The sequence below is a fragment of the Leptosomus discolor genome, chromosome 3 (genome assembly GCF_034619465.1).
Source record: "Leptosomus discolor isolate bLepDis1 chromosome 3, bLepDis1.hap2, whole genome shotgun sequence".
Lineage (NCBI taxonomy): Eukaryota > Metazoa > Chordata > Aves > Leptosomiformes > Leptosomidae > Leptosomus > Leptosomus discolor.
The window spans coordinates 56,127,008-56,150,531 of NC_141393.1; the positions used below are offsets into that span (position 1 = coordinate 56,127,008).

The window sequence follows — 23,524 nt, forward strand, 5'->3', positions numbered from 1 at the left end:
GTAAGCCTTCTCTGTTCTGTTAGTGGTTTGTATACAAGTCTTAATGTGATAACTTTTATTAATGGGCTACTGTACATTGAGATTAGTGTTTAATACAGTGACCTCTTTTTGCTGGTAGTATGGAAGGTCATAGGAAGTCTGTTTCAATACAAGGATTAATTCACTGGTCTGAAGCTTAATTGTTCCTTTTTTCGGTTAATCGTCGTCAAAAAACTTGAACACAGGATTTTTGTGTCTCGTGAATTACTTACAAGATCCTTAGTGATTTGTACCCCACTTCCCCAGTAAGATGTTATTTGAGAATGGGAGATGATTGATTAAAAAACCCACAGGGAAAAAAAAACAACAAACAAACAGAAAACAAACCCAAGAAACCTTACAAACATTGAAACATGTTAACAACCTCCACTTTGAACATGCATTTGAAAAGTTGAAGCATTAATACATTTGAGGTACTGATAGATTAATGACACAGGTGACTTTATAAGTTTACTGTTCAGTGGTGAGTAGTATCATATTGATTAATATGTCTGCCAGGACTAGGCAAAGGGGCTTTTCTTGGTAAGTAGAACCAAAGCAGCTAATAAGCATTAAAAATACTGTCAGAGGAAAATATACCTGATTCTAATTGACTAATTCAGTAATTGAAATTAGTGTTAAATAGTATAAGTTATGCTGTGAAAAAAACCCAACGTGTTTGTGTGTGCATGTGTGTACATAATGTGAGAAGAAAAATTAGAATTTGTACATTGAAAAATATATTTGGCTTAATGCAGTCGTCTGGGAAGAGTTCACAGGGTTTCTGTCCCTTCATCCTGTCTAGTTTCACTGCATTATAAAGTTGTCCTCAGCACCTACTTCAGCTTTTCAGTTAAAATATAGAGAACTAGTAGGAAGAATCCCTGTAAGTTATAAGTTCTTTCTAATGTGTTTTTGAGAGTATTATAGATGGCAAAATCCAGCTTTTTAATACTTGCTACAGTTCCTGCAGGGAAGTTATTTACCTGCTGTTCCAAGTAACATTTAATTACTTTTAACTTCTTCCTACAGGCTTCCTTTGTGCATATGAGAGCACTTTGGGTACTCATTTTCCTTTATTGTAGTTTTCATTTCTGCCGGTTAATGGTATCATTACCAGAATACCTGTGACAATTGATCACACTTTACTATTTTAAAAGAACAATGAATAGGGATTGACTTGTAGTATCTGGGAAAATATGTGGGTTTTTTTAAAAAAATAGCTAGATTTCAAACTAGGCTTTTACTTTTACCTTGCCTGTAACAGTAGTTTTGCCCCACTACTTTGTGAGGCCACCTCATCAGTTAGACTCCGAGCAAATTTCTGTATTAAAAATACATTCCTATGTATCTCTCACAAGCACATAAAATTGTCAATTCTTTCCTGATGGTTTTGTTAATTTGACATAATTAGTGTATATATACCGAAGTGAACAATGTAGTATGGTTATATTAATAGGGTTTTCTTTGGGGAGTCTAGACAAATCTACAGCTTCCTCCTAAAGGCAGGGGGGCATCATCTCAGAGAGAGATTCTTCTGTAGGTTTCTGATTCTTCCTCCCTCTGGCCAGTGAAATACCCTTTTTTTAGGAATGCATATGTGGAAAAGTAATAAATAATTTTCTAAAGGAGGACTTATTTAACATATTCAGAAGACCTGTGGTGGTTTTGAGTGTGGATGGGTTTGAGCTGCAGAATTCCAAAGAGTAAAAGCGGTGGAAAGATAAGGGTGAGAAAGGGAACATAGGAAACAAAGTGTTTTGAGGCTGGAGAGTACATTTTGGTATAATAACTTACAGATATTTCCTCTGAACTCCATAACAAATAAGTCAGATAGGAATCTTAGTTCTCTGATTCATAATAGGTGCTAGGTCACTTAAGCTTTCCTTGCTTTAGCAGGCTTCCTGTTTCTTTTAAATACCTTCCACTTGAATGAGGAACTAGAAACAATTGTCAATAACTATTTAGACTTTAGAATAAATCCGTATATGGGCCAGTTTGTTTACAGTCTATTTAGTGCCTGTGGATTTTTGTATTCTTTCTTCACCTGGAATCCACTGGCTCTGTCTGCTCCTGTGTTTTTTAAACACTCTTAAAGCACAGCAAGGAACTCTTTCAAACTAGCAAAGTAAATGTGGCGTGTCTGTACTGGGGATAGGGGGGAAGAAAAGCAGTACTAGGGGAGGAAAAAAAGGGGTGATGACAGTCCTTGGTCTGTTTTGATCTGTTCTTCCATCTTCCTTCTCCAGCTCCTCTTCTCTTCCTTGTCCACCCAGTCCTGAAAGCCATCCACTGCCTCCTTTAATCATCACTTAATATATTGCTTTCTTAACTATCACTGTCTGCAACTGAGAAGCATAATCTTCTTTTGTCATTACATCCGGACTTGGATTCTTAATTAAAACTGTATGGTGGTCTGTTGCAGAAGTATGAAAGTATTACTCTGTGTGTTGTCCTTAACGTATGATTCGGGTTCTATTCACTTTTAGAGTAGGATTGTCTTGCGTTTAAAAAATGTTTATTATATACTGCAGATTATTCTTTGTGCTTCATTATTCACACTGGTGACCTGTTAGAAGTGTTTGTCATGTCCTATGAATCTGTACCTGAAAGGCTAAATTATTGAAAGCTACTGTGTCCACACTGAAGTAGAATTACTGGATAATTTATTACAGGTTGAACACCTCATAACTGCGAAAATTTAAAAATGACTTAATGAATTGGAGAATGTCTGTGCAACTTTCTTTGCGTGTATGCCCCTAAAGGTGGACAAGGGACAGATAATCACAAATAGGAGAACTATTCTTACATTTATCACATTCTTATATTTAGATGTAATTTTTTTATTTGACATATATAGTACAGTCATTAGTAGAATAAAATTTCTACCAAAGCATAAAAGCTTTTTGCGTGCATGATTGTTTAAAACATTGCTCCAGTACCATAGAGTAGATTAACACAGTAATATTACAGAGCTGTAAAGGCCTTGGTGACTTAACAAAGATGGTGTGGTTTAACTTCTATATTTAGTGAGGACATCAGATCTGGTTGCTTATGGCTTTTAGTATATAAGACTGCATATAATTCAACAACACGTTTTGAATACTTTTTCAGCTCGAGATGCTGATGAGAGAGAGAAGTGGATTCATGCTTTAGAGGACACCATTGTCCGCCATACCCTCCAGCTTCAGGCAAGTTTCACTTTCACTTTTAGCCTGTTTTACTTTCTTTTTTTCAAAGCAATGAAATACAATGGCATAACTGCTAATATCGAACAAATCCTGTGAAACATCTGGTCATTCTATAGTCAGATACAGTAAAACATCAGTACCTGAGATTAGGTTTGAGTCTTTCTGTTACTATTTTCTTGCCTCACCATCATGAAAAGTCAGTATAAGTCTTCTCTTTTATTAGCTCATATTTTTAATTGGCAGTTCCAGATTTATTGTTATAAATTTTAGGGGGTGGGTTGGTTGTTTGTTTTAACTGGGACTTAGTCCTTTTTAGGTCAAGCCTGTTGTGTGCTTGTACACCACGTAATTTTGAAATTAAAATAAGACAGCAGCATTGAACCTCTATCTGCATGACAAAACCGGTAAATAGCTTATGTTTGAATCCACTGTGTAAGCTGGATATTGGTAGTTTTCTGTTTCTAAAAACAGATGGTTGGACTGAGATGGTCCTTAGCAGTAGTTGCCTAAGATCAGTTTCTAGACTTGGACATGTCAATAAGACTTGCTAAAACTTTATTTTTGCCCTGGAGAGAAACCCAAGCCCTTCATGAAAGGGATTTGCTTATACTTGGTTTGTACCACAAAGGTGTCTGATGACCGCGTAGAAATCCTAAAACAGGTATTCATTATTTGTGTGGAATAAAGGTTTGGTATGCTTTTGGAATACAGCAAGAGAATTAAGTCTCTTAACGAGTGACACTCTGTGAAGAAAGATGCATTAAAATCTTTAATATCACAGCAAGAGAAGAAGCCTATAAAGACTGATTTAGATGATATTTGCCCAATCTAAAGAGTTAGAACAAGCCTGAGTTTATCCCATCCAATTTTAGGCACTTGTGCTATCTCCATCAATTTACCTTGATTTCCTGCTAAACAGTGGTTTTCAACCTTTTTTGACTTTATTAAAGACCAGATCCCTGGATAAAAATTCAAGTTTGACAATCAGCTTTGTATCCCTAGTAACATGTCATGGATATTTAGAAGTAATCTCTCCATCTGGACAGGGTAGCTGACCACAGACTGAAGAACTCTGCTCTGCAGTGGGTGTGAGGAGATAAGAGATTATCTAGAGAACAGCAGTGGGTTTAGAAGGGCCGAGCTCCCTCCCAAGGGAGGCCTTGGCTAGGAAAGAGAATAGGTTAACATAAGCAGTCCTATTTAGGGTCTGAAATGAAGTAAAAGGAATCCATGCAGTTTTTCTCCACCCAGAAGCCTGTTTATGGCTTGGGGATCCAGAGCACAGAAATGAAACACCAGGATATACTGCAGGTTTATCAAAATGTACACTTCCATGCTCTCTAGAAATTGTGATTGTAGTTTTATGGGCAGACATAGATTTAACAATTGCAGCAAACAATGGAACTGTTTCCTGTTGCATAACTTGTTCACGTTCCAGGAGTTTTTCAAGTAAGGAAAGCATATTTAGATTAAAAAAGCCTAAGTTAGTAATTTATCTAGTAATGTTTGAGGGAATAATTAAAAATCTAGAACTGATTACTAAGAAACACATCCTCATCCCTCTTTAATATGTTTACCATTGAGTGTAATACCTTGTGGGCCACTGCTGTGCGCTCACCACTCGTTTTCAAGAACCTTCTTCAATAAGGTCACATAGCCTTTTTGTTTCTGAGGCCCTTATTTTCAGACTAGCTGGAATACTGTGGACTTGCACCCCGGTTCAGGAACTCGCCATCTTCATTGACACGAGCTGCTGAGCAGATACTGATTTAACAATGGAACAGGACTCCTTGCAAACTGGCTATCTTTCACGAGTTAGTTCGGAAGAGCAGTCTTTGCTCGCGTCTCACTAGTGGGAAGTGCAGGCGCGATGAAGTTGCTCCGTGGAGCCCCTGCGGAAGTTGGGAGCGTGCCTGCAGGGCCGAGCACTGGGTGGCTCTCCAGGCAGAAAGCTCCAAGTGCCTCCGGACAGCCGGCCGGGGCCTGCTGGACTTCACGAGCGTGCTGTCGACTCGGCCGCTGCTGAAGCCAGCGGTGCCTTTGACGGGGTGACCCCGAAGCCGCCTTCCCAGTACCCCGGGCCGGCACGGAGCGCAGCGCTGCCCCGCCGCTTGGCCGAGGGGCCTCGCCCGCTCCACACAGCGGCTTTTGTTTCGGGGACAGGACGCGCGGCCCTGAGGCCTGCCCGCCTGCCTCCCCTCACGGCGGGGCCGCCGCTGCCGAGCTGTCCCCCCTCCCGCTGACCGCCATTCTCCCGAGGGAGGGGAGCGCCCTGCCCGCCAATCGGCGGCCGCCTTATTCGCGATGTGAGCAGCGGGGCCGCGGCCGCGGCCGGGGGGGCCCGGCCCGGCCCGGCCCGGCCCGGCCCTGCCCTGCCCTTCCTTTCCCCGCCCCGCCCCGCCGCCGCGGCCCCCCCCGCCGGAGGCGGCGCTGCCGTGGCCCGGCGGGCGGCCAGCCAGCCCCGCCGCTCCGCTCGCCTCGCCGCACCGCGCGGAGCAATGGCCGGTGTGAGTACGGGGGAGGGAAGGACGGACCCGGGGGGGCAAGTGTCAGGGCTGCCGGGTGCCCCCTCCAGGGCAGGTCCCCTCCCCACGGCAGCCCCGCGGCGCCTCCCTAACTGGAAGCCGAGCGCTGCCCTCTCCCCGCGGCGGCCGAGTGGCTCCGGCCGCTGCCTTTCCCGCCCGGGCGGGCGCTGGGGGCAGCCCCCGGGAGCAAGCGGCAGAGGTCGGCGTTAGGCAGCCCCCCGGGGAGCGGGGCTCGGCAGGGAAGGTGGGCATGGGCTTCCTGCGGAGGGGGGCTCGCCGAGTCCCCCGGAATGGCTTTGATTCCTTACCGGGGTGCCACCGAGTTTCTCTGCGCCCTGCGTGCCTGGAGGGATGCTTTCATCCAGTTACAAGAGCCCGTTGTATACAAACACGCCTTGACTTCAGTTAACATTTAAACCGAAGCGTCTTTTCTTTTTGTTTGGACAATAAAGTCAAATGAGTTCTTTGGGAGGATTATTGGCTCAACGGGCATGGATGGGGGGTTTAGTGCTGTAGCAGAGATTATTTTCTGTAAGGGTATTTTCTTAGGTTCTTAGTTTCTGTCGTGACCACAAACATGTGGTTATCTGCCGTATAAAACCTTTATGTGTCTGGTTTTATCCAAAATTATGTACGGTTTTGAAGTCTTTTTTTCAGATTTTCATGCTGCTTTCAGTCTGCCTGTTTTGTTACTGGAACTGTTCAGATTTGGAAGGTCAGACTTTGATTAAGTTTTCTTCATGATGTCAAACACACATCTGTTAGATGTGAAAAAGTGTCCTGAAACCTAGGTAGTTCATGGGATGTATGAACCAAATCAGAAAGGATAAGGAATTAATGCGAGGTGGAGAGGTGAAGTGGTGTCTGGGTGTTCTCTAGTCTGATTAGTCTTGCTAATTTTATTTTTGCCTAGGTGTCCTACTGTGTTGTCCTTCAGTCGTTATAATGGAAGTGGTTTTGAAATTACACTTCCCCCTGCACAATAAACCTGAATTTACAAGAATGAGCTACAGTCAAGGAACTGAGGAAGAACTGAGTCATAAATATCTAGAATGAGTAAAGGGACTCTAGCTGCCCAGAGGACTGACAATTAGTAATGTTGTATCCAAATGGAGCAAGAATAGGGAGGAAACATTTCAGATATGCTTGTAATCTGATTTCTCTGAATGTTGAAACTGAAGTCTGTTGTTCTGTTTTCTGGGGTTTTGTATGTTCTTGTATTAAAGGTATTACTAAAAATATGCATCGTTCTTTTACTAGTAGCTTTTGTGTATTGAAAAGTCCTTGAACAGTAGATGGTGCGATAGTATTGGAAGTGCTATTCTGAATCCACCAGTGTTTTTTTTCCCCTTACCCCTCCCAAGATGTTATTGTTGTGGCATTACCAGGTCAGTGGCTTTACAGTGGCAGCACAGCAGTTGCCTCATACCCACAAGAGATAAAGGGAAGAGTGTGCATGGGGTGAAGCTACTGTTGTGGCTTGGGTTTTGTGTTTGATTGGGCAGAGGTAGGAGGGTGATAAATTATCGGAAATTTTCTTTTGTTCCTCACCAGCATCTCATGTCAACCAGCAATCCCATTCAGACATGAAGTGCTTATAGTTGTCTCATTTAGCATAAATGCCCTGCTTTCTTTGTCTTTCAAGTGGCACCCTGGTGCTACATGTACTTTTTGGCTCTGGAATTCTCCTGTGTGAAAACCACTTGAAGATAACTCTGGTCTTTTAGGACCGCAGTCACACAACTTGTAGCCAAAAAGTGCAAGACCACTGTTAAAATATGAATCTACCTAAAAAACCACTAGTAACTGTACTCTTCTCATGCCTTAAGGGAATTCAGTAAAAAAATGAATACATTTTAAAATTCTAAATGGCTGAATGTGTGCATGTATTCTGGTAGTGTTAGGATCCTACCTGTAGGAGTCATGCTCACCCTGAGCTGAAGGAATGAGTGTTGCTTTTTTTTTTTTCCTCCTTCCTACTAGCTGAAGCTTTCACATTCATTCTTGCCTTAAATCCTATGTCTTGAAATGTCTTTTCCCCTCTGCTGTTCTAGTGCTGGTAGAGCATCTTGGTAAGTGTCTTAAAGTGGTAACTAAAGAGGCTGTTGAGAATTGCGTGAAAGACAGCCCACTACCAACTTGATTTAGAAAATGAATAAAAATACAATGCTGAAACTTGCAATGGGGGAATTGATTTGTTTCTCGTTCACCTATGCTGGTGTAATGTGTTTGTGAAACTGTGTTGCTAGTAGCCATTCGCTTAGTGCCACATTAATCAGGATTTTTCGTGACCTTTCTAAAGTTGCAAACAAGAATAAAAGATAGAGTAGAACTTTATTATGTGTTTCTTTCAAGTATATTCTATTACTACTCACTGGGTTTCCAACACTGCTTCTAGTGTGAGTCAAGAATGCTTGCATAAAACTACAGGTTCTTTTAGATTAAGAACGTACCCAACATAGATGTGTTTCAAGTGCTGGTGGAAGGGCATAGAGTTAACAGGCATGCTGTACTTTTTCAAATTTTGCAAACAAAGTAACTATGATAGTGAATAAGGACTTTAGTGCATGTGTATTGTCTACATCCATAATAAATTATGTAGGTAAATGGATGAATCTAGGATATACTTAGTATTTGTGAGATTTCAGAATTGTAACCTATTCTTTAAAGACAGAAGTTTACATCATTGTGCAAATACTTCTGTTTTTTGAACTCCCATTTTCCTAGAAGACCTGATAATATGTACAACTACAGTCTTTGCTAAGTGTTTTGTGTTTCATTAAGCGGAAATACTTCTTTTTTTTTTTAAAGAAGGGCAATATTCTGACTGTTTGGAAGGCTTGTATGCCTTCAAGAACTGATACGTTTGTTTTTTAACTTATTTTGAGACATTTTCATTCTGAGCCTTAAATATTGCTTAAAAATCTAGCAGAGGAAAAAAAAAATGTTTATCTTCACCACAAATAAAAAGGCAAGAAGGTGCCATTGTTTAGTTGCTTACTAGTTGATTTGTTGTTTTTCTTCAGTTTTCTATCAGTGGTTCTTACAGGCAGTGTCCTACGTGACAAAATCAAACATGCTGTAGGCAGGGGATATGTTTCTGATGAGGTAGTGCGGATGGAGGGAAAAAACTCTTTATATGCTTCTTTAAACTAACTTCCACAAGATTTTTTTGTTGGACTAGGAATCCTAATTAGATGAAGAATACAGCATAAGTATCTTCAAAAAGATAAGAAAATCTGCTCTGTACAGCTTTCTCTTTTCCTCCCCCACTAAAGCTATTCTGCAAGGACAGCTCTTGCAAGTCTTTGCTGTTGCCTCTATCTTTTTCTTTGTTTCCTTGCCTTCATTACTGTTCATTTTCCACGGAGATTGTTATTGTAATGCTTTTATTTGAGAAATACATTTGAATTTTTCTGGTGTGCTGCTTCTAAGGGTGATGTGATCTTTTCATCCCATCCTAGTTTGAAAGAACAAGTTTAAATTAGGCTGGAATTACTTCTCAGCGTGGACAAGTTTTGAATACAAACGCATTAGTGATATGTGTGACCTCTAACTTGGAGGGCAAGGAAACAGCATATGAACTCACTTAGTGCTAACCATTTTGTAATGGAAATAAGGCTTATAGTATTTTTCCGGTTTATATTTTGTTGTTGCCCTCTTGTTTAACACCCCACCCCCCCCCCCCCCCCCCCCGAAAAAAAAAAAAAAAAAAAAAAAAGGTTGTGTATGAAGGGAATAATTTTGCAGGACTCCTAGCGTGAGAGTACTTTATTCAACACCAGACCGGCGTGTAACCCCTTTCCTAGGATAACCATTCTGTCTGCTCACTCCAAGTTACTGGATATCGTGCAGATCACACTGGGAGACCGCTAGTTGGGTATGTCAGTGTGCTGCTGGGCCCTGCTTTCTTCATGCTACCTACAAACATTAGGATTGGCGTGTGCTCTGTAGAGTCTAGTCCTTAAGCTCTTGATTCATCCTCAAGGGGACATCCCAGAAGCTGTAGGAGGGAGGGAAGGGATGAGGGAAAGAAGGCTACATTACCTTTTTCTCTTTTCTCTAGACTTGTCCATATGGGTTTCTTTGTGGGGAGGAGTCAGATACCAGATGTATTGTTTTGGGAGGTGGTGGGCAGACTAGAAGTTAAATAAATGATTTGCTTCTGCAGTTATTTCGTCTGGTAATATAACTGTTAATACCTTAAAACTTACCTGAACACAGAGTAGTCGTTGTTTGAGGGAAATAAAGTGTATTTAACAATGGATCTAGTTATTCAGTGGAAAAACAGGCTATGTTACTTTGGATTGGTACTGACAGTAAGAATCAGTGTATTGGTCAAGATCTAAAATAGTCTGGGTTCAGATCCTTTTTTGAAATTTGAAGATGCTTATTTTAGAATCACAGCATAACTTCAGCTGGAGAAGACCTCTGGAAGTCACCTGGTCCAAGCCCCTTCTCATTGTGAGACCAACTTCTATGTTAGCTCAGGTTGTTAAGGTCAAATCCAGTTGAGTTTTGAACTCTGCCCTCCAAGGGTGGAGGTTCAACAATATCTACAGGCAACCTCTTTTGTCAGTTTATGAATAGGTGAGCAACACGTAATACAAGTTTCTCATTAAAATATGATTGCTAGTTCAGATGTGCAGTTCCCTAATTTACATGTTTAACAAGCTGTTAAATGCCATTCTGTTGACTCTGCTCACCTGTTTCTTTTGAAGCCTCATTTCCTACCTAGCAAGGGAGGGAAGAAAGGGGAAGAAAGGGTCCCCTTTTTTTCCTCTACTGTGTCTTTGGGTGACCAGCTAATGAAGAAATAAGGATTTGTTATGCAAGTCTGCACTTTGTGTATCTGCTCTTTCTAAATTACTGCTGGGTTTGAAATATTGACTGATTTTATTTGGTGTTTATACAGTGAGGTTTTTTTGTGCTATTGCTGATGTTGATGTTTTTAACTTTCAATTATCTTTTAGTTTTCAATTTTAAAACTATGTGAGAACTTACAATTATTAACCTAATCTCATGTAATACAGACTAGTAAATTTGTTCAGTAGGTTATCAAATGTAATCTAAACTGTGTTTATACACACCAAGAGTAAACTAGTGAACTGCTACAGTTTTAAGTACCTGTGCTTTTCAAAATTGTTTTCATGTTTCAACTCTGTGCTATGTCAGCTTGACACTATACTTGGTTTTATGGCTTTCTCTTTACGTTGATTGAAGTTTTAACTTTTTAATATTACTTTTTATGTCATAGTTTTCACTCTGTGTTTGATGTGGATGTCTGCTCAGTTGTAATGCTAAATGTTTTAATCAGCTTTTCCCTTAGTACTAAGAGGCTGAAATTTAAGAATGGCATTTTATCTGTAAGCCACCACTAAAAATCCAGATTGTTACATATTAGTACTCATGGGCTGGTGACTGAAATAAAATAAAAATCAGCATTTTGATGCAGCATACAAATAACTTGCACTATAAACTGTATTTCTATGTATAGTATCTTCAGCAGAAATTTTCTGTATAGTTCATGCAGTTTGGGTATATGAAACCTGACCTCCACAATTTTTTAACTGAACGTGCTAGACCATTTGCTGAAATGATGGTATTGGCTGCTAGCTGTACAGACAATTCCATTTTCAGCAAGGAAACAGAATACTAATTTCATACAGTTTCAGATCTAGTTAGAGTGTAGCTTAAACTTGACTCATTTGAGGGAGCGTCAAAAGTTTCTTGGTGAGAGGACTCTCCCTTCTGCATATTGATTTATTTTTGGTAACTTGTTACACTGGGTGTTTTTTGTCTTTTCTTAATTTCTTGGCGTAGTCAAAATGGTTGCTTTCTTCTCTTCTCCTCCCTCCTCCTTGTTTCAAAACATTATTTATAAATTTGTCCAGTATGGACTCTCTAATACAGGGTGATGTGGGGGTTTTTTTGTTTGGGTTTTTTTTTTTTTTTTTTGGTGCTGGTTTGCAAACTGATCTGTATAGATAGATTTACTCATGTAGAACTGTTGTCAAGATCTGGTTGTTAGTCTGTATCACAGTTTAAGAGTTGGCAAATCAATAAAGAATAATATCTTCCACAGTCAGTAGATGGCATTATGTTTTAGGGTGTGCATGGTACTGTGCACACAGTTTGACGGATATAAGAGCAAATCATTCCTCTATGGCATGCAAGTGTTCACGCCTCTAAAGAGCCATCAATAAGTCTCTTAATATGATGGCCTATTATCATACAAAAGTAAAAGAAACCATCTGTATTGACACAGCAAACAGTGTCAAAGAAACTGTTATGCTAATACAGAATTTTACAGATACAGATTACTTGTCTTCCCCCATATGCAATGTTTTTTCCCCACTGGCTGATATTTACATATTCAGACTCTTGAGATTCTTAGCAGTCACAACAGCACGGTTGATAGTTTTGCAAGAGTTTTGGGTGAAGATGTCATATTTTAGATCAGTGTGAATAGGGGTGAAAGTATTTAGGCTAGTAGGAAAGTCTTACCACTGCTGTGATGTTCTGAGGATTAAGTTTCTGTTATAACTGATGTTTGCTTCTCTGTCCTTCATGGGTTTTTTCCTCCTATATATTTGACTTACATTCTACAATTTTTTTAAGCAGAGATTGTTTCAATATTTGTTTTGCAGTCCCATTTACATTAAAGGCATTATATAAATAAACGAATTTGCATAGCATATGTGCAAGAAGTCAGAAGTAATCAATTTCAAGAGTCCTCTCTTCTTTCCTGTAATTGAAGATGTGGTAGCCCAGTGGGAGTTTGTTCAGTTCTTTAAATACATGGTTTATCAGTTTAAAGGTAGGGATTATGTTATATGCAGAAGCGTTCTTTGAGTCTTGGGAAACAAATTTGCAAGCAAGAAAATATAGGAGTAGTCATTTGCATGGCACTGCTACTTTGTCCTTGTTGGCTTATGTGCAGCAAAATGTAAGAATTCAAATATAGTGGCAAGGATGCAAATCATTATAGCTGTAAAGGAGCTAGGGCAACCAGGAATAATAATTTTGAATTTTTCAGCTCAAAGGTGGGTCCATATTTAAGAAGAGATTTAGCACTCATTAGTTCAGTTCTTAGCTGAGAAGCTGCAAGTTGAGCAATGTTGTCTGAAGTGTGAAAAGCTCAGTCATCCAATGGGGTTTGGTTTTGTCTTCCTTAACTGAAAAGTAAGAATATGGAATCACAAGACAGTGTTCAGAAAAACTTGAATTCTCCTTTATCTTTTCCAAAGAAACTTTAATTAGTGTAATTTAAGGGGACTTATTCAGTCATAAGTGATGAAATACTCTGGTGTGTGATGATTATACCCCCACTGAAAAATTGTAGCAATTTACTGTTACTGATTTAGCTGCAAATAGAAGACAAATGTGTTCAGCTGTATGCCTGTGTTTGCACGTGGCAGGATGAGAGGCAAGACAACATTTTATCAGTCAGTTGGCAGGCAGAACCATATTTTTGATAACTTTTTTCTCCTCTGGAATGCTAATTATATATTTGATTTTTATTTATTTATTTATATCTAGGGTGTGGATTCTGGATTTGTTCCCAGCGTTCATGATTTCGACAAGAAGCTTACCGAGGCTGATGCTTACTTACAGATCTTGATAGACCAGTTGAAGGTATGGCAACTAACGGGCTGGTTTACTGTATTGGAGTCTGCTTATCAGTGTGGATTTCAAGGTCTGCTTGAAAGGAAGGTCAACAGAGGGAGAGAGTCATGTTTTATGCTTGGCAAGTGCTCTGGTAAATGTGGAATACTGAGAGAGCTCATCTGGTTGAGCTGACTGTGAACTGGAGAAAACATACCTTTTTTGCAGATGAAGTCTTGACAGTGATAGAATTTTATTTTCTCTTTCTCTCTAGCTTAGGATGTTACATTAGTTCTAAGTACTGAAATAAAGAGATTGTTACTAAAAGTATAAAAATTCAGCCCTTATAAGCTAAGGGCTGAACGAAGCTGCAAATGCTTTTCTCTTGGAATGGATCTTGGGACAATTAAAGTAGGGTTAGAAAATTAGAATAACACAAACATATTTTATAGAATGGTTTGCGATGGCTTTTGTAGATATAGCTTCATGGAAATGGCAGAGATGACAAGTTTAATTTCAAAACATGATTACACCATTTTATTGCTTGTAGCATTTTAGAGTTTGTCTTGAGAAAATTTTGTCAAGTAATATGTCATTTTAAATTATGTAATTAATAACATATTAATAACTAATTATGTAAGTTTTAGACTGTTGCAGTAGTGATAGATAATCTGTTCTTTGTCCCTGAGTGAAAACATTCTATAGAAATTTTGTACAAATAGGGTTCTTTTACACTTTGTTCATCTGTTTTAAGGGTGGATGTGAAGGTGAGGAATGATGAGGTCATATCTCTCAGTACTCACCTTATTGAGAAAAACAGTTTTTGCTGCTGGTTAGGATGCTTTTTCCCATGACTCAGCAGGTTAAAATTGCTGTTAAGATTGCTTCAGTTCTGCTGGTTTGGATTTTTTTTTTTTCCTGATATAATGGGCAAGTGTTGCATGTGGGATATTCAGCAAAAATTCAGTTGCAGGGGAGGGTGGAGAGGGGGAAGAGCATACCAACAAAAAGGGAGGTAGGCAAAAGAGATACAAACAAAATTCAAAGCTAAACTGCAAAGACTTGGTCAGGAATTAGTTTTGTCTCCTGCTCCAGAGCTGCCTAGCTTGCTTCACTGAAGGAAGGTACTTAAATCTTTACACCTTCTAATTATTATTTCAGGCCAGCTGGGGGGAGGGGATATAGGAATTAGTTAATAATGAAAGAAGAGTGAATTTGAGGATGGATGGAGACCAAGACTACAGTCTTTTTTTAGAACCAGAAATCAGCCCTCAAGGGAAAGAGAACACGTGAGTAGATTTTTAGGCAGGCAGTTGAGGGAAGAACTGTAGCTCACTAAAAATTACAGCCTCTTTTCTGAGCAAGGGTGAATGTGATGAACTTTTGAACATTACTCTTAATCTTTTTTCTTCCTTGAACAACTCGTACTTAGTGTTTATTTGTATGTGCACCTTAGAGTGTTCTTAAAGGCAACTTTTAACTGTTACAGGTCAGATTGTGTTAAATACACGTGCATTTCAGTAAGAATTTATTTCGCTTTGCTTAGCTGCATCTAATATTCCACTTTTAAGAAAATAAATAGAAATTAATGCTGGGAAATCACTACATATTTTTGCAAAAGATGTGCTTACAAATCTTACATAAGTTGATTCATGTACCTGAATAACAAAGTACCTGGAAGGGTTGGTAAGGGTTGAGGCTGTTTAGGTAAGCACTCTGTATGCCCCGAAAGTCTTTGCTGAAGTAAAAGAAAAGGCTGTTTGAGGTGTTCTGTTGGGTGTCACTTTTATCACTTAACCTCACGTTTTTGTTCAAACTGTGGTAGAACCATGCCAGACTGAGCTGTGGAACTAGATGAGATGGGAGATTTGGACCTCTGAAGGATGGGATAATGTGAGAAATTAGTTACAGATTTGTTATATGACAAATGCTGTAAGGAAATATTAGGCAAAAACTGCTTTGGGTCATAGTACCAAGACTGAATAACTTAAATGTTTATTAAATGCTTTTGATTTTCAAATTTCAGTGTTTCTGGCTGATGTTATATGAAAAAAATAACAGTTTCGGTATTTTTACAAGTATCTCTTTGTTTTAGCTCTTCGATGAAAAACTCCAGAACTGCAAAGATGACGAACAGAGAAAAGCAAGTACATTTTGTCTTAAATGTTGATTATTTTGCTTAATCAGATGGTTTTGTGCATCAGTTTGCTGTGGTCTATAGAAATTTAAAGTATGGTTTGTCAAGTTGTCAGAATCACTTATTTGCGTTGTGAATAAGTTGCCAACAGAATTTTTAATAATACTGTGTGTCATAATATTAAAAAGGTTTCAGTCTGTAGGAAATTATTGCTTCTCTGTTATCCAACCATCTAAAGCATTTTTAACTGAAATTTGCTATTTTTTTATCTTTAACAAGGATGAGTGTTTAGTGCTTGTAGGACTAGCGAAGCTATTCTGAAGGAAAAAAAATAATTACTAAGAATCATGTATTTCACATAATCTGCATCCTGTGTAGTTCTGTGACTAGCATGCCACACGTTGGAAGTCTGAAAATACCATCATTCATTCACCTTAGGTGAGGATGCCAGAAATGTAACTTGCCATGTGGGGAGCGCTACTTTTTTTACCACGGTTATAATTCACTTCAGCATTGTGTATTTTTTTGCATCCCCTCCTATTCCATTTCAAAGTCAAGTTTGTAGGTCAGAGTTCAATCACTTGTTTAAAGAAGGGTTAGCACATACCTTTGGTGGTGTGGGTTTGGAGTTAAGTAGCACATAGATTTTGAATGTTAATATGTGGTGTGGAGCAGGGATTTAACAGTTCCTCATGAAGGGTTTATTACTGAGGAGTTGCTTTTGTTTTCAGCAAATGCAGTAATTTCAATATTGTAAAGTAGCGATGTGCTTCATCCTAGTTCCCTCCCTCCCCTCAGTTTCACTTGTGAAAAACAAACTGATATTCTCTTGGTATTTGGTTTCAGTTTTAAAAACAGTTCGATGCTCTCTGTGCTTAGTTTACTTCTTTATAATGGTTGTTACCTTTCACGTGTTATCCACCTTGTGTGATGTGTTATGTGGTGTCTTAGGGACTTTGCAAGTGATGGTCTTTCTGGAGTTCTTTTGCATGTACAGACTTTTAAAATACTTTGAAATACAGGTGTTCTCTGTGTATTTAATCTGTAGACAATTGACCAAAAGAGTCAGATCTAAAGGTTTTGTATTTTTCCTTTGTTGCGTCTTGCTGGGAAGAGTTCTCCTTCAATTTTGACCTCCCTCCAGATGCTACTTTGCAGATCAGGCAGTACTTTCTTTTTCCCTGTGGCAGTGCTTTTAATCCCTGGAGACTTTCTACATGTTGTGCTGATTTCTGTCTTATCTCTGCAAGGTATCTATGGAACAGACAGATTGACTTTATAGAGAAAGCAGGAGGCTTGTTTAGAAGAGGTCAGCTTCCTCTGGTTTTAAATCTTGATGAGTGTTGCTATTACCATAGATTCCGTTTATTCTCTATTAAAAATGAAAAGGACTTGGCAAAGCACTTTTTTGATCATGTCTCTTCCTATACTAAAGCAGCTAAGAGGCTTTTTGATACTGTATTTAGCAGTTTTCCTATTTGTTTATGGAAGTATGGTTCAGCTATCAGACTATGAGCTAAGTGTAACCTGCAGGATTCTTCCATCCAACCCGTAGTTTTTTCCTCTGAGGAAACGAGATTTGGTTATTTGAGTGTTTGGTGCTTCCCAGCTACCTGAGTACTGTTTTCTGCAGCTGTTTATGGCCAGGCATTTAAAACCTGAGCTATTGTTTTTGCAAGTGTACAGAGCATTGGATGGGCTGGTCTTTAGTTACAGAATATTTGGTCTTTTGAAGACAATAGTATAGGGTATAAGTGTTCCAAGATGCTTCAAGATGTCTGGGGTATCTTCATTCTAGGCGTGGTAATCTGTTGAGCTCGGAGGACGACAGTGCACATGTAGACTTGATGGATTTTGAAGACTGAGAAATGTTGTGATTACCATGAATTCCCTGTGTTCTATTGATACTTCTGGCAGAAGTACAACTAGCACTGTATAGTGGGATCATACTGTCTTGCAAACATACGATAACTAGCAGTGCTGCCAGTTTTGCTGAATCTGCTGATGGAGCACAATGTATATATCCGATTGCATAGGAAGCGAAGGAAGGTGTGGGATCTGAGGGTACTGGCATTTCAAGGTAAAGACAAGATAGGGCCTTGCGTTCTTACAGTGTTAATAATATTATCGGTGAGAACTCTAAGTAAACTTCTCTGTTCAGCTTTGTGAAACTATCTTGACCACACGTATCAGGGAGAATAAAACTGTAAGCATTCAAAAGTGTCAGAACCGCGAAGGCTGGAACAAAGCTGACGTTACCTGACAAGGTTTTGGAGGGAAGTGTAGCCTGCTTAAGCTGTTTGGTTCACAACGAGTACTTTTTTGTGAAGTAAATCCAAGGCTGAGCACATGAATTCAGGTTGCACCTTACTGATTCTGACCACAAGTCTACGTGCATCTGCTGCCTCTCTTTGCTGGATGAGCTGATCCCTCTGTAGTCACGTGATTGCTGAACGAGGCAAAAATCCTGTTTAATGAAATAAAATTAGTTTTCTATTGGATCACCAGTGGCTTCATAAAAAAACAGATGTCAAGGGGGTACAACAAGCAGCAAGTAGATGGAGTAGTTGCAGCAGCAGCCTGCAAATTGATTAGATTAGATATAGCATGTGGCTGCATTCTGCAAATGCAAGTCTGCAGGAAATCGATGTTTGATTTCAAAATATGTGTATTCATTACCTAAAACTAGGGAAACCGTCTTATTAAAATTTTATCTTCATCATTTTTCAAAGAGTAGGGGTGTTGAAGAGAGAAAATTGTGATAACTTTTAGTAGTAAATTTTATTCTTTGATTTTACTTTTATTGGTAATGTCTTTTATCTTCAACATACCTCTTTTTACCTGCTTCTTACAATTTTGTGTTTCCTAAATTATCTCTATTACTTTAATGCAAGTTTAAATGAAAGATAACAAGAATAAAGTTACAAGGATTGTAGCAGCATGTATACATAGCAGTGTAGTTCTGCACAACTGGTGAGATGAGATACGAGCATCCTCATAACTTCTCCAAACCAGCCACTCTTGTAAGCAGGCCAGTTCTAGTGATTGTCCACTTGTTTTTGTCTCTTTTGTCTCCTCAGTGTCATGTCTGTGGTGTATTTGTGTAAGATCTTATAGCGGGAGTGTTCACAAACTTTATTTTATGCCTGCTTACATCACTGTTCTAGAATAACAGGTTGCTCATGAAAATCTAGAGACTTCTATATCAACGTTTGCTTATCCCTAAAGAGCAGGGCCAGTGCTCTTCAGAAGGGTCTTCCCAGGGGCTGAGTCTGTCTGACTTGTCTGCATTGTTCTCAGAATTTTGTGTGCGTATGAAGAAGACAATATCCCAGTTCCATGTGCTGTATTCTTGCAAGGTACCCATACAGCACAAGTGTGAAAAATACTGGTTTAATGCAGTAATCTTAGTACTGAAGTTGGCCAGCTCACAAAGAATTCTTTTCCACAGAGGAAAAAATAATGATTGTATAATTTGTGGGTAGGCCTTGGAAGCGAGGTGTCCTGAGGTTTTTCCCAACTTGGATCTTCTGTGCGATCTTGGACAAATTACCCTTTTGTCTGTACCTATGTGTAAGAATAACGATGTCTTAGTCTATTGTTTGGAAAATTATGAATGGGTAGAGGGAAAACAGTGTGATTGAATTACATTATATGGCCTGATATCACTTTCAGATTTTCAGCAAAGATGATGTCGGGAAGAGAATGAGATGCCAGTTTATTTGGTGTGTAAATACTCTGTAACATGTTGGGGAAAAAAAATAGGTAGTGAGTAATCAAACCTGCTGATGGCTGCCTACAGTTGGCTATAAAGCTTTGAGACAGAGTGATATATTTCAGCTGCATAATCTTTCATCTGACAAGATCTGTATTTTTGGGTAGGTTGCCTATTCTATTTTGGTGCTAAAAGGCTCAAAACTTCACTGCTGTCATATTTAAAATGCTGTTTTCAATGTGTTGATAAAGTTTGGACTGGAAGTATAGTAGAGACATGAAAAACAAACCAAAACAAGAGAATTTTTAGCTGTTGTCATATTTCTTTGCTAGCAGCAGAAGTAAATATAACTTTGTGATATAACATCCCTGATGTGCTATTTCCTAGATCAGCATGGTCCAGTCTTTCCAGTGGAAAAGGCTGATGCTGGGTGCTGTTGGGCCACCTCTTGCTAATTGATCATGAAGAAAATGTATAGCATCCTTATGAATAGTATATAGAACAGAGTGTAACTGAAAAAAAAATTTCCCAGGCAGGTATTGGCTGGGAAACCATCACTGCATTTATTTTAATTTTAATCTGCAAGCTGAGACTATTCATTCCTGTAGATTTATAGATGCATGTTTCTCTCTTACAGTGTAGAATTTGACTTGCAATGCTGTGTGGGGAAAAAAGTTCCTATATGCACTTTTATTATTCAAGAATCAAAAAGACTGTGACTCAATTCACGTGAGACCCTTGTATTAATCAAAAGAAAGAGGTCTGTAATTGAATTAAGTAGAGGTTCAGTGCTGAGTCCAATTTACTAATTTTGCCTTCTGCAGGCAGACCCAAGGACATCAACAGGATGCATATGCTTCTTAGATAGGTCATGCTTATGTGTAAAATGGCATGCAGATGCCTTTTGCATGCCTGAAGTGCAATTCCACACAGGAAATCTTTATGAACCAGTGTTTCTAGATAAAATTAAGTAGGCAGATTTCCAGATGCATTTTTACTGAAGGCTTAGAAGGAGCAAGAACGTGTGTGCACTGTTATTTTCCGTGTGTTTTTTTAAACTGTGCTTAACTGCCTATATTTATTATACTTGAATGATGGTAATTTCAAGCAATATTGGTTGTTGAAATATGCCACCATTCAGTACACTATATAAGGATACAAACTGAACTTAGAGTGAATCTTCATACTGCGTTTCATTTTTGTTGATGTTATGCAAAACCGAAGTGTAGACTTTGATGGGTAAATAATGTATAATGTCACTGCTCAGAAATTCTGAACCTTGTCATCTTTAAGCTTTAATTATCAGTTTGACATCTGTCTTGCAATTACAAAATGAACATTGTGTCTATATACAGAAACAGTTTTTGACATGTTGGTTGCTTTTTTTCCTACCCCAATTTAAGATTAAAATACAGTGTTTGAACGGTATTTAGGTCAAACTAGATGCTGGAAATTCTGTATTTAACCACACTATTTTGATTTTTCTTTTACAGAAAATTGAAAGTCTCAAGGAAACAACTAGTGTAAGTTTCTTTAATTTTTCTATCTATGTATATATAGATTCTGATATTCACCTTATTTTCTTGGGTAAGTTTTTAAAGCTTTTTACAGAAAAGTGGGAATCCATATTAGGTCCAATGGTGTGATGGCAGAGGCAGCCTGGTTTTGCTGCCAGAGTCAGATTTATGTCTAGCACCATAGAATCATAACATCATAGAATAGTTGAGGTTGGAGGGACCTCTGAAGGTCTGTAGTCCAACCTCATGCTCAGAGCACAGTCAGCTAAAGCAGGTTGCCCAGGCCCAAATCTAGTTGGGTTTTGAGTAACTGCAAGGATGGAGGCTCTACAACCTCTCTGGGCAACCTGTTCCAGTGAAAGATCATTCCTAGAGTGAAGAAGTGTTTTCTTATGTTTAAGGTGAATTTGCTGTATTTCAATTTGTGGCCATTGCCTGTTGTCCTGTTACTGGGCACCACTGAGGAGAGTCTAGTTCCGTCTTCTCTACCCACTGCCTTCCCAATCAGATATTGATGCCCATTGATAAGGTCTCCCCTGAGCCTTTTCTTCTCCAGATTAAACAAGCCCAGATCTCTCAGCCTCCCGTCACATGACAGTTTACCATCTTGAAGTGCTCTGAAATTTTGAAGCTGACCTCCATTTCACCGTGACAACCAGTGTGTATGTGGCTTTTAGAAACTTCAGTTTTCTCCTACTGTGGTTTTGTCTCTGGGAAAAAAAGGGGGAAGGGAAAGTAGGTGGTCTACAGAAGTGAGTGTCCATTTAGTTCTCGCCCAATATTTTGGTTACTACTCTGTATAACTAATAAAAACACCTGTAAATAGAAAATGTTATAGGATAGTCATACAAGGTGGTTTTTTCTGTTATGTTTCTTCTCCTAGAGCATGGTAGAATCAATAAAACACTGCATTGTGTTGCTGCAGATTGCTAAAGTAAGTACACTGTAAACTATTTTTAAAATTAAAATTATACCACATTAATCTAATGAATTGAAATCTAAAAGTGCCTTCTATATGATCCAGGATATATATATTAAAAAATAGTATAAGTTGATTTATGCTACTATTTTAATGAAGTTTCTGAAATAACTTGTGTTCCACAGCAGACAGTCCTGTTAATGTTCATGGTAACAGTTGGCAACATAGCTTTGCTTTTGAGATAAACTTTCTTTTGCAGAGTTTGCTTAAATAAGAACTTAAACGAATATAAGGATGATACAACAGAGACTTAACGAAACTCTTCTTTCTGCTTGTTTAAAAACGTGACTAACAAATAGAAAAGAAAATTGTGATGTTAATAACCTAAACTGGTTTGGCAAGGTTTTTCATAGGTCTGAAGCTCATGTTGATGTTGGAACTTCCTGAAGTAAGAATTGTGTTATTTGAGAATGCAATAGGCATAATGCACTTATGCTTTTCACTTAGAAGTTTTATTACTTCTTAAAATTTAGTGAGATTTGGATTTACTTTTTTTTTTTTTTCAGGTTCTGCTTTTACAGGCCTTCATGTACTATATTTAGGATATGTTAATTATGAGCTGTTGATTTATGTCTTGCGACTGACGTGAAGGAAGACAGTGGTTTGCAAAGAAATTAATGTATGGTATTTTCAAAATTGAAGGCTGAATTTAATCAGAACACATTCTGATTTATTTAGAAATAGGCACAGGCTCTTCAATTTATGGTTTTTTTTATAGTCTAGATCAACTCTTTTTTTTTTGTAGCTTTCAAATACAATACTGCTGTTAGTCTTCATTCTAGATGCCAGAAACGTTGTACAAAATTTCAAGGCCGGTGAAAACTGGAGTATTTAGAACCTGATTTAGGATCAGAAGTCATTCACTGAAAGGATTGTGAAATTCAGATTTCATGTCAGTAGCTTAAAAATTCTGGAGAAAAGGTTTGTTAGTTAACAGATTTATAAAAAACAAAAAATATTTTACAAGTAGTAGGGTACATCAAAATAGTTTTGTGCTACATGAATCTTGAGCTAGAACAGTCTTTATTTAACATACAGTGATACTATTTGAATCCTTCACTGCAGTGTTAGCAAGAAAAGCCGTATCGGTACGTCATAATTTACTGTTATTTAGTACTGGGTATATTTACTGTGGTGAAACAAGTACGCTATGTCATTCTTGGGGGATTTGGTGGAGTCAGAGATAGATCAGATGGCAGTGTGCTAGTTTTCTTACACAGCTATGTGTGACTTGCTGTATGAAGGTAGCTGTTGGAGAAACTGTGTGCAACAAATGACTTGCTCATTTTTTGTTAATTAAAATATAAATGTATTTAATAGTTGTTATTTTCTCAGAGGTCTAATTCCTATGAATTTTTTTTTTTAAAAAACTGCACAGCTAGCAAATCTGAAAGAGCAGAATTATAAACTGCTTTTCAGGTTCTTGATCAAAGCTGGTAATATGTGGTTTCTATTGAATATCAAATTCCATTTCTGCTGTGAGTACGTTTGTTGGGGGATAGACAAATATGATTGCTTATCTTGCACTGACACTAAACATTTTGAAGTTGATTAGGTGATTTGCTAATACTGGACAAAACTGAACTTGTAGTGGCAGTTGCAGTCATTTTTTATTAGGTTGAGTGCTTTATTCCTCCAGCTACCATATAAGCGTAAAAGTAGGTGGAATTTGGGTCCCCAAAGATGCTAAGACTTGCTTTCTGTTACACTACATCAGACCTTGAAGTTCTCCTTTCAGTACCAGTAAATATTAACCAGTGTAAATAGGTGGGTTTATCCACTGGGGAGTGGTTTTTTGTTTGTTTGTTTGGTTTTTTTGCTAAACCATATCTAA

At 38.5% G+C, this 23,524-nt stretch overlaps 1 protein-coding gene across 4 annotated transcripts in view; it reads left to right on the plus strand.

The window, feature by feature from the left end:
- Positions 1-23,524, plus strand: part of OSBPL9 (oxysterol binding protein like 9) — a 62,418-nt gene that overhangs the window by 21,965 nt on the left and 16,929 nt on the right. For all 4 annotated transcript variants that reach the window (XM_086462044.1, XM_086462043.1, XM_086462045.1 and 1 more), the window contains 5 exons: positions 3,133-3,209; positions 13,277-13,372; positions 15,438-15,485; positions 20,688-20,717; positions 21,595-21,645. In XM_086462044.1, the coding sequence (XP_086318170.1) occupies positions 3,133-3,209; positions 13,277-13,372; positions 15,438-15,485; positions 20,688-20,717; positions 21,595-21,645 (302 nt within the window). The remainder of the gene's footprint in view (positions 1-3,132; positions 3,210-13,276; positions 13,373-15,437; positions 15,486-20,687; positions 20,718-21,594; positions 21,646-23,524) is intronic.